Raw genomic sequence first — 11,891 nt, 5'->3', positions numbered from 1 at the left:
TGAAGTTATAATTCAGCCTAAATATACGACACATGTGGCAATTTCGTCGATTTAGGAAAAGGGCGTAAAATAATCCCTTTGTATTCCATCGAGGCGTTTTTATTCTCCAAAGGGTTGACCCTACTTGCGCCTACCGTGTAAAATCACATACGAGACGGTTTTTCGATAAAATTCGGAACTAATTCTAAATTGTTGGGAAAGTAAAACCATGTAGAGCAATGACAAAAAAATGAAAACGTCGCAACAGAAACTTTTTATTACAAATACAATCACAAAAACATGCGTTTACAACAGGCTTTAGATTCTGAAAGTATAAAAAGCCTTACGCCTTATACCTAATATTATTGCTTGATAAAAAAATTGGAATCATAAAATTAATATCACATAAAATCCATAAATAACCAAAACTACACGTGTTTACGGCATTCTTCTTTCTCCCCTGAAACAAAGGAAAATCACATTACGTATATACATTACATAAAATTGTATTGTATTGCAAATAATAATACAGCAGACAAGTTGTAAATAACAAAACTTCACAAGAAAGCATAATATTTAATTACACAATCAGTGGTGTACCTTCTTCAAAATATTCAGCTCACACCTTATATGCGCCTTATGTATATATATATATATATATATATATATATATATATATATATATATATATATATATATATATATATATATATATATATATATATATATATATATATATATATATATATATATATATATATATATATATATATACATTACATAAAATTGTATTGTATTGCAAATAATAATAAAGCAGACAAGTTGTAAATAACAAAACTTCACAAGAAAGCATAATATTTAATTACACAATCAGTGGTGTACCTTCTTCAAAATATTCAGCTCACACCTTATATGCGGACGCCATTGGTGAAAAATAATAATAATACCTCCTTTTCGAATTAAGTGGTTGTCATATATTTTAAATATTTTGGTGTTAATTAATAAACAGTTTCGTAAACTCTTTTTACAACATGGGTAAGTAAATCCTCAAAACATCTATTGCATATGACGCTGAATTTTCGAAGATTTTTTTAAAAAGTTAGGTTATTGCAAATTTTATTTTATATAAATATTTAAAAAATATATTATTTGATCGGTAAATAATAATTTGTAACTAATGTCAGTTAGAATATATGCTATATAAGTGAAGTATTCAAACGAGAAAACCCAAATAAATGACCATGAAAAAGACAAATTATCTATTAATAGCCATCTTTTTCTATTGTAAAATTTGTGTTACTTTTATATCCCGAGCGTACGAGTGAATTACAATTATGAATGACTAAAAACAACCAGTCTCGTTACTCCTTTTCAAATAATATTGTTGAATAAAAAAACGTATACAGTCCCGTAGAATTGTTTATCCCCGTTTATACGGCATAAGGCACAACTTGATACGGATTTGCTCCCGATATGACATTTATCTAAGGGTGCCCCGCTGTCAACAAAAAGCCCAGGTAGTGTCACCAGGATTTCCTTGTGTAATCACCCCCCGTTGTCGCTACAATACTTTTTCTAAGTAGTGACACTTTAACAATGCTGAAAAGCAATTTTTAGAAAGTCCCTTACAAGCGACCAAACGTATCATGTGCGATTAGGAAAGCGCAATGCTTCGCGAATTCGAAGGGCCGCTTTGTTTGCAACTGATACGTTTAAAGTTGTCTAAATTTCTCAAAAGACGCATAACGTGCCGACAAAAAAGGAAGTTGCCATTATCTGTCGCGAACGCTAACATCTAAATTGACACTTGAATTTTTCTGCCATTGTCGAATGTTGAACGTTTTTTTTTCACACTGGAAATGGCTACCAAATTTTGTTGAAAACGAAACCGATGCCTTTAATGTCGAGGCTGTTAGATATTTTTCAGCATCCACGTATTTTGAGTCTATGCTCGCCATTCCCAACATTGACATAATTCATTTGAACCTAACTGATTTTCAGTATTATTCATTTATTTATTTATTGGCAATCTCCATTTTAACAAAAATTATAATAACGATATTTATCTAAAATTTATAATTATAAATAATAAATAGAATTACAATTACATATTCTTTTTAACAAAAAAATGTATATGGATATGGATAATAGGGTTATACACCAAGTTTTATCTTATATTTTTAATATGTTGTGTAAATATGATTTATGTATTAAAGATATTATAAGCTGGAGAATAGGTTACGATAAGAAAATATGTATTAATAAGTGTTAAGTATTAAAGACAATATTTTAGAGGTAGATGGGCTATTCTGTTCCAACTGTATTTTTTTATATCTTGTATTGTTTGTTCCCACTGGTCATTAATTAATAAATTAATAATGAAATTTTTGTGTTAGTTAGATGATCAGGAACACATTTAAATTTAAATCTAAATAATGTAACTTCTCATTCAGAGAGAACCTACAATATATCGGTCAGATGTTACTACCGTGTCGTGTCCATTTCTAATTTCTATTTCTAATTTTTCTAATTTTTAATTTCTGTGATCAAACTAAAAAAAATTGTCTGGTTAATGTATTCAGCTAACACTCAATTTCGGTTCAATAATTCCATCTTTAAAATTTAACGAATTTTTGAATTTTAATTTATATGACTCGAGCGCCATCTACCTTGAGATTTATGAAATGTCTGGTGAATCATGTTGAAAGTACGTCATTTGATTACTGTTTACAAAAATGGAGTTGATAAAGTAGTGCAGAAAATTTACATGATTTTAGAACTCGAATTTATTTTATGTCAGGACCGTGGCCGCTTTGATATTGTAGTAAACTACTTTTAGGCTTTTATTTTTACAGTAAAATAGATGAATAATATGTATAAAGGATTTAAAAAGTCTAGTTTTAAAATCTTAGAAATTTTAAGTAAAAAAAGTAATGGAATCACCCAGTTAGTGAAAAATCTAGATGGTTTCTTGTAATAACACCTATTGAGAAGATTTATTTAATATTACTGATGTAGGAAATAAATGATCCTTATTAAGTAGGCATCATTGAAATTAGCGATGGATGACTAAACAGTTTAAATTTCAGTTTTCTAAAACACACAAAAGTTTTAGTTCGTTTATTTGATAAATATAGAGAAGTACACTGACTGCAACTTCTGAAAACAAAATTAATGAACTAATTCTTTTTTTTAATATAAAAAAAAACAAAAAAACTTTCTGTGAAATGTCTGGCCGGACAAAGATGCAGAGTCATTGTTTGCTAATACAAAATTAAAAAACTAGTTGGAATCAATAATGCAGAAGACTACTTTATGGTATTCTCTTTTGGGGAAATGGAAGTTATACGTTGTGTTTTCAAATCGCCAAAAAAGTCCCAAGTTGTATTGCTGGAGTGTTGCCGGATAGTTCATGCCCCGGAGTTTAAAATACTTTAGCGTATAGTTTGCGACAGTATATACCACGTACATAATACACGGAGTAAAGGCGAATTCTCGATTTTAAAAAAATAGACTAGAATTTTCAAAAAAAATAGTTTATGAAGGTCTTCAATAAACTTTCCCCAGAGCCAGAGAATAGTAGTAGTATAAACATTTTTAAATCTGAACTAACATTTTTGCTTCTAGAATACGCTTCTTATATATTGCGTTGTGTTATTTTTATTTTGCGTACTTAGTTGTGACTGACTTGACGAAACCTATAATACACAATTAGTCCGCCTAAATGTCTAAAACTCCTGCTAAAGCTCTTCATTACTAACATTTTGCAAATTTTATTTTTGTCAAATGAAAACCAACGAATAATAGCAATACATCTCCGAAAATGAAGATACCTGCCCACCGCTTCCCACCGTCATTAAAGTTATTACAGTATCATCAAACAGATATTATCGTTTTGTTTTAACAGCATAAATATGGGCAGACGAATTTTTTAGTGTAATTTTGTTTACCTTGGTGGTCCATGACAGCGAGGTGCCACAGCCGCGTGATGGCCATGGTGATGGATGTTGTTAGACATTCTCAACTGAAACAAATTATAATTAATCAAATAAATAATATTAATGAAATTAGATGAGTGTTCCTTCTAAAAGTTATTTCAAAAGTTGATCAGAATTTTAACGGCAATTCTTATTATTACCAGATGAACGAACGTCATCATAATTAGATCAAAAGTTGTACAGAACGTTGCAGAATGTTATGAAAAATATAAGAAAACATATCTTTTATAATTTATTTTAAATTTGTCGAAAACGTATTGAGATATCAAGGTGAGTTTTGGTACAACCGATGTTTCACTAAGGGTCATTTCAGTGTCACTTTCTGAAAGCTAATTAATTACGTTTACCAACTTTTTTAATAAACCAGAGTAAAATAAGTATGTAATCCGATCTTCCTACTTTTAAGAAAAGCTTCCCAAACTCCAATTTATATATTTAGAGCCGAAAAAACAATACGAATTCAAGCTCTAACAAATTCTATTTTAATTGACGTTTTGATCTTAAACTATACACGATTTTCCAACTGAAACAAATCGATGTTTGGAAATCGGCAAATAAACATGTCACTGGAAAATCCTATAATCCCTTAAAAATGCCGCCTGTGACAAAAAAAAACTACAAGCGCCATGCTTCATTGTATCTTCGGAAAGAGGGTCGTAAAGCTCTCAAAAAAACGTTAAAAAATGTGCCGACAGGGATGCCGACAGAATTAACGACTTGATAGAATTTGGGTGCGTACCTATAGATATATGAAGATAAAAAACTTTAAAAACTAATCCTGAGATAATCTGGAAATGAATATGTGTATAAGACGGCGTACGTTGCAAATTGCGGATCCTATTTGAAGTCGAGGAGGCGAGTAATTTGAAAATTAGAGTGTAGATATAAATAAACTATCTGATATCTGCAGCAGGTAAGGTGTTGTTTATATGCCAAAGGTTCCATAAATAGGAAAATGTGTATTGGAGACTTTGCTTATTTGATTATTGTATAAACATAATTTGACGGTAATTTCGATATTTTAATGAGAAATTTGAGATTGTTTAAGTTTCGTAATTCTCTGAAAATATTAAATTACGAGAATTTGAAATTTTCTACCATCATCTCTCCACAGTCATTATGTAACATAATTCCACAGACATGCAGTGCCATTTATGAAGTGCTAAGGGATGATTATATGAAGGTACGTACAATACCTAAATAAGTACAAGCTCCCATAATATATTCTATATTTTAAGTACAACTTGAAAACTTAATTATTTTCAATCAGAGGTTTATACTCTCTAAAAAATCTTGAAGTTGTGGCGGAGCTTCCCGCGTTATTTTCTTGAGAATTGATCTCAAAACCCTCATGTTGAAGTGATGGGCTCGGTAACCAATAAGTTTGCATTTCATGTATTCTATCTGATATATTTGAATATTTGAATTTAATAAATAATTATTCTGCTCTTGATGTTGCTGCTGGTGATGACCTAAATTGTAGTTATGATAGCTAGCATAGTAAACATAGGCACCATCATAATTCTGGAAATTGTTCGGCTCTCGTGAATCATCTGCTAATGAAATAATCCTAGTAGTATTTTTTTGTAATATGCTAGCTTCTTTATTAAGTACTTCCAATTTTGCGGGGAAGTTTTTCGCAAAAATGGCGAATTGATTGTCCTTGTTGGAAGGTTCACTTCCAACTAGTAGAGTAGAGCAAAAACTTCGTCTGTTTGTTCCTCGGATTTTGTCTTGCGTTTCTTTTATTTTCTTTTACAAATAGAAGTAAGCAGAATACCATAAATATGGTACGTATATTTCTTTTGTTCCAGCATCTCATCTTCTCGACTCCATGATTTTTTCGTTTCTCTTCGGAAACTAGATCGAAGGCTGTTAATTTTGGTTTTAACCATTCCTTTAGTCGCATTTTTCGCTACTTCTTGAAGTTTCACATTAACACATTGTATGCTTCATTTTTCTTGTTTCTATCTATATATTCCTTGGAATTTATTTTCCACAAACAGGGATAGGATTTGAACAATTCATTGAACTCTGTGAGAAATTCTTTTGTAAAATTTCTAAAATCTGCCGTGTTCACAAAAAAGACTAGAATAAGCTGCCTTACTGACAAAAGCCTTTCAATATAGAAAAGTTTCTCTACACACAGGCATGCATGTACGCGCGTACAAGTCTGAACAGGCTTGAATTCAAGCAAGAACAGAAAACATGTGCGTCGCTCTTTTCATCGAACAATTGTCTACACCCTGGCGAACATCACCGCACGTACATGTGCAACTGCCTGTAGGCGCCTTAGTACTGGAAAAATAAATTATTAATAATTCATCAATTCAATGGGAGAATTAAAATGTAAACTTCAGGGTGGCGAAAAAATCAAAATAGGTGTTGGTATAAAATAGGATCTCCCCCTCCTGCTGGATCAAAGAATGAAGTGTTAATATTTCGATCAGTTAATAATATAGTAATAGCTCCTGCAAGTACTGGTAGGGAAAGAAGGAGTAATAGTGCTGTAATACCTACAGCTCAGGTAAAAAGAAAAACTTGATCTATAGGTATATTATGATTGTGGTAATAAAATTTGTTGCTCCTATAATTGAAGAGATACCAGCTAAGTGGAGACTAAAAATTGCTAAATCAACTGATCTACCTCTATGGGCAATATTAGATGCCAATTGGGGGATATACAGTTCATCCTGTTCCGGCTCCTTTTTCAATGATTCAATTAATTCGTATTTAATTTTATGAAAATAACGCAATTTTTATCGAAAAATGTAAAATAATAATTCTAATTGTAGTTTTGTTTTTTGGACAAGGTGTCTTATAAAGATTAAAAAAGTTGATCTCTACCGATGGGTTCCTAATAAAGCTTTTTCTAAACGCGTCGGAGATAAGGGGATAGAACATTCGAAGTTTAGTAACAACTCATTTCTCAATCCCAAACTACAAAACTATATTTATATTAATATTCCAGCCACATATTTTAAATATTCGCATTAAATGTTCGAGTGAGAAATATAGACCAAAGAGCACCTTTCGTCAAACTACCTGCTCGGCACCTGTGACCGCTGGTTTTTCATAAGTATTTGCGCAAAACGCTCACAAAAGGCGTTATTAAGAGATTTGAATTTCACTTAAGTCGGCGGTTCTCTAAAACGGTCCATTGTCCGAGCAAAACGTTTTTCAGGTCTTTGAACGTCATGGACTTTTGATTTTATCGTGGGAAGCAATATTTATGTTTTTTTTATAGAAACGAACTGGACCAAACATTGGACGCTACGCAGATAAAGGTAAATTATACACCAGTCGCAATGACTGAATCTTACCCAAAAATTAAGTAGCTATTAAGAGCTTTTCAGTTGGATCTTAGCGAGTTCCTCGAAGTTGGTGTAACCGTTTTTCTGCACTTCACCCAACATAAAGTTCACAGTATATGCATTTACAATGTGGAAACTAAAATTCACTTTCGTTGTTCTAAAAACCAGGCATGTTAAATTTTAATTTCAGATTGACTAAAGTAACTAGATTTGGTTAGATGAATTTTAGCTCATATATAAGCACTGAAATGTAAACGGCTTAAGACTGGCAGATTAATAAGAAATACTGAAGAGGTCTCTCCATCAAATGATCAACAGTTGTTTAACATTTTTAATATTCTTGTCTCGAGAACAGAGGTTCGTGGGATATTAAATAAATGAACATTTTATCTTTCTGCTCATTAACCAAAGTTTTCCATCCTTTCGATGATTTTCGAATTCCAACCTACTTACGACAAAAATAAACCAATGATAATTGTGTTCATTGCATATTATCCTTTTTATTAAAATTAAAACATTTGTTCGTTTATTACTGTTTTTCTTGGAAACAATTCATTTTTATCGACAACAAGAATACTTTCTTTTAGTTTAAAGTTATAGTCAAGGTAAGGTAGGTGAGAAAAATTTTTGTCATAGAAATTAAAAATTATGAGCAACTAGCCGCAAAATTTGTCGAATTTGTATTGGCACAATGAAATGATTTAATTATATGTCTTTATATTCAGAATTTATTAATATTAAGAATTACAGTTGTTCAATAATCAAAAAAAAATTGGAACTAAGTTATTATTCTGATAAGAATGAACGATCTGATACTGGTAAAGTTTAAACTCAATGAAAGCCTGCAAAGTCTCATGATTTTTCAATATTTTTACTACCGTTTACGAATTGGAAACCCAAAGAGCCCCGTCTGTTTGCTATTCGTTATATGGAGAGTATCGGGTGAGCTTAAGGGATTTGAAGGGGCTTGCGTTCCTGCTTCGATTGTTTTCTGCGGGATTTAACGATCGTTGCGCGTGATCTTGAAATAATTATGCGCCCCAGGAATAAAAGCACTTATAAAAGTTTGCAGACATTAGTTTACATAAACATGCACGAGTGTTGATCATTGCAGAAAAAAATAAAAAGGATCACATCAAGTGCAAAAAGCTGGTCAATTAATAGATCAACATCCAGTTAGTACCATTCTGCTCATTCTTGTCAATGGTTAGAACTTCAATAAGTCCTATGAAAAATGCAACTTCTATTTCAACCTTTAATCGTCCAAACGTATTTTTCATAATGTGGATTCACTCTGTACTGACTTACCTTACAATAGAATGAATAAGTATATATATTTTTGCAAACCTGCCTCGTGAATTTATTGGTAAATGTCAAAAGAATGTGGTGAAAAATGAAGGAACTAAAATAAAACAAAAACGAAAACGTAATTTGTTTGTATTTATTCAGGTTATATTTACATATTGCAAACACGTATTACTATAACTAAACAAAGTGAAAAAAAAAAACAAAAAGAAATAATAGAGAAAAATAAATACAATAATGATTTATATTCGTAATATTGCAAAAATCAATCGTAATTTGTCGTTTAAATCATAGGACAACCTATCAAAAGTCAGAAGTCGCACTATTCGAATTTTATACAGACGAGTTGCACTATATTTTAATATCACAAGTCCTAAAGTGATTACTCCTATCTTTGGCTAATCTCTTACTACGAAAGAGGGCTGTCTCTTTCATATATGCAGATACAGTGTATCGCTGAGACAGTAAAATATCGGGCTGAAATTTGAGACCAACCGTCGACTGTAAAAACTTCGACCGTTCACTATATTGTTGTAGGTGCCACCGAACATAAAGTTCACATGAAGGGCGCAAATACGTTTTCATCCTACCAATAGCAGATCAAAAATAGTATTAGAAAGTGAGAGGATGACAATATTGGTGATGGAGCTTCCAGAGTGACCTTTCATGTCCTGTTTACATTCAGTAAATCTACTTATAGTCTACTATCTACATTTATACCATAGGTAGACGGTCTTTACAAGAAAATCACCTAGTTTACCGTAACAATCTCTTCCAAAAAATCACAGCCACGAACCGTTGTCGCCGCCGCGTCAAAACATTTTCATGTAGGCTCTTTGCATTGGCATGGCACCATGGCTACGTACCTCAAGGTCTTGGTCGGGCCTGTCTTGCCTATATCCTCTCTGTTTGTCTTCAAACTCCCGCAACCTCTGATTATATCTCTCAATTTGTTCCCTTAAAATCGCGTCTTCCTGAAGGGCACGCTCTTCATCGTATTCGATACAGCCGACACCGTCCAAACGTTCGAGATCGATCCAGCCCCGCCATCTCACGCATACTCCGTTCATTATGAAGGAAGCTTTGATGTTTACCTGTAAAGAAAAGTAGGTATATAGGTGCTGAATGCATTAACCGTGAAATTAGATGCTCGTCAAACAGTACAAAAATATCAAACTTTCAAACAACCTTCGATAACTTGGCAAAATTGTAAAATGTTGCCCTCGCATGGCGACGTCGTTTACATATAATATTGAATTAAAATTGCTCTCAATTTTACTACGTTTTACATAGAGAGAGTACAAATCATATAAGAAGGTGGCGCACAGACTTCATGCTTGACAAGGTCACGGCAAAATGGTATGAGTAGTTCAAATTGTCCTCATCAACACTCCAAATGTGATATAAAAATGAAATATTCCATTTTTAAAATATCGGTTAAAACCCTAACCTCCAAATTGAAACTCCAATAACTCCTGTGATGCGAGTAGCTCTTAGATGTCGAATTTATTTATATCCATACAATTTTTTCCCTCTATATTTTCAATTAATCCACAACAAGCTTTCAAGTTGATAAAATTTACATATACGTTCATACGGCCGTCATGGAATGGAGAAAATATTTTCCTGCACTCTGTAAATGGTATATATTATACATACACGTACGATGAACAACGTATTGCACAAAGGATCGACTAATCCAAACGATTTCACAGTTATCATGTCCCCCCTTATGTACAGGGTAAAAATCTGTCTATTCAAACAACATTTAAACTGAATAGGTAACAATTAGATAAGGCTGTCCATTTGCAGGCCATGAAAGACTATATTTTACGCCCTGTTACGTTTATTGCCTACTTCCGGAAATGACCGTTTTTACCGATTGTTGAACGCGCATTAGTGGAAGTCGGCGGCGGACATTTGTCCAATGAGTAGGCGTTCGAATTGTTATTGCGCAAATAACGAATTTTAGAATGCCACGTTGTTAGTACAGTTGTCAATCGGCTGTAAAAGAAAATTGTAGCAATACGCGATGATGCCATGAAAGTGTTTTTCTAATTGTCATTATAAAAAGCTATTATAGGGGCAGTAAGTAGACTGTTTTTCAAAAAAAGCCAAACTGAAAACTGTTGAATTGACGAACTATCAGCAGCCATGTTGTTGAACGTCGCCAAGTCTTATTTGTTGAACGTCAGAGGTTTGAAATGATTCAGACAAACTGCCTAAGAATATGTTTTTTCCACACCTTAGCGTCTTGCTTCATCAAAAAGTTTTCGAAAACTGAACAAATCAGTCCCCCCACTTACATACATAATAACAATAACGTGGGAATCCCAAGTCAATATATTATCCAGAAACGTCCCGTTTTTGTTGTTTGGTTCTGCCTCAGACATTTATGTTGATAGTATTTAGTTCAATGGCTTTATCCTTGTACGTCTTGAATAATGTTATGTTTGTTTGGCTATTATTAACAACTAATTTATTCTTCTTAAACCAATCTTCAACTATCTTCATAAAGTTAGTGGTAGTGTTCGTGGTAACCAGAAAACTTGTATCGTCCATTATTTTAACATTTTCTCATAGTGCTAGGAATTCTGTTATATTATTTATGTACATTAGAAACAAAATAGGCCCTTGACCTTCCTTGGGGAAGGTGTTGGAGCAGCCATCATGTTGCTTGGCCTTCTGTTAATAACTAAAAAACTTCAAAGTAAACACAGTAAAGCTAAAATTAATTAGAAATTTTTTATGGTATGCATAATATAAAAAAATGATTATTATTATTATATAATTGTTCAGTTAATGGACATTTTTGTAAAGTTGTTGTGATTATTTAAGTAATTAGCCATTTAACAAATATTATAAATTATTCCATTTCATATATTATTTTTATTAAAACAAATAAAAAAAAACACAAAACTATTTTACCATTATGTAATGATTGAAATATCAATAAAACCTTAATGACTTTTTTAAAAATAGCACCAAATAATGGTTTTAAATATATATTACATTTATCAAATCATTTGTTTAAATTTTTGCCAATAAATTGTCGCCGGCTGACAGTTCCTACGAATTATTTTTTTTTTCACTAAAAAATTAAATAGAAGCTAAAAACGATGTGCTTTTTTTAACAAAAGCTACGACTAAATTTCACGCGTTGTTTCATATTAAAATGTAACATGTGGCTGCCCTATAGCATTTAATGTAGCTCGTTATAATCTTCGAAAGCGCCCTTGAAGCACGGCGACGGCAATTGAAGACAACTCGCCGGCGGACAACGAGAAAAGATTTA

The 11,891-nt window shown here is 32.2% G+C and overlaps 1 protein-coding gene across 1 annotated transcript in view; it reads right to left on the bottom strand.

The window, feature by feature from the left end:
- Positions 1-234: 234 nt before the first annotated feature.
- The window catches only part of LOC132696673 (protein big brother-like), a 31,342-nt gene continuing 19,685 nt past the window's right edge, over positions 235-11,891 (bottom strand). Inside the window, exons 3-5 of the mRNA XM_060661643.1 lie at positions 9,463-9,690; positions 3,930-4,003; positions 235-439 (exon numbers count right to left, since the gene is read on the bottom strand). Of these exons, the coding sequence (XP_060517626.1) occupies positions 418-439; positions 3,930-4,003; positions 9,463-9,690 (324 nt within the window). The 3' untranslated portion in view covers positions 235-417. The remainder of the gene's footprint in view (positions 440-3,929; positions 4,004-9,462; positions 9,691-11,891) is intronic.

This window comes from Cylas formicarius, unplaced genomic scaffold (assembly GCF_029955315.1).
Source record: "Cylas formicarius isolate icCylForm1 unplaced genomic scaffold, icCylForm1.1 PGA_scaffold_1__22_contigs__length_36826433, whole genome shotgun sequence".
In the NCBI taxonomy this organism is placed as follows: domain Eukaryota; kingdom Metazoa; phylum Arthropoda; class Insecta; order Coleoptera; family Brentidae; genus Cylas; species Cylas formicarius.
Note: the sequence above shows the minus strand (reverse complement) of the source record. Positions and strands in the feature narration are given on the sequence as shown.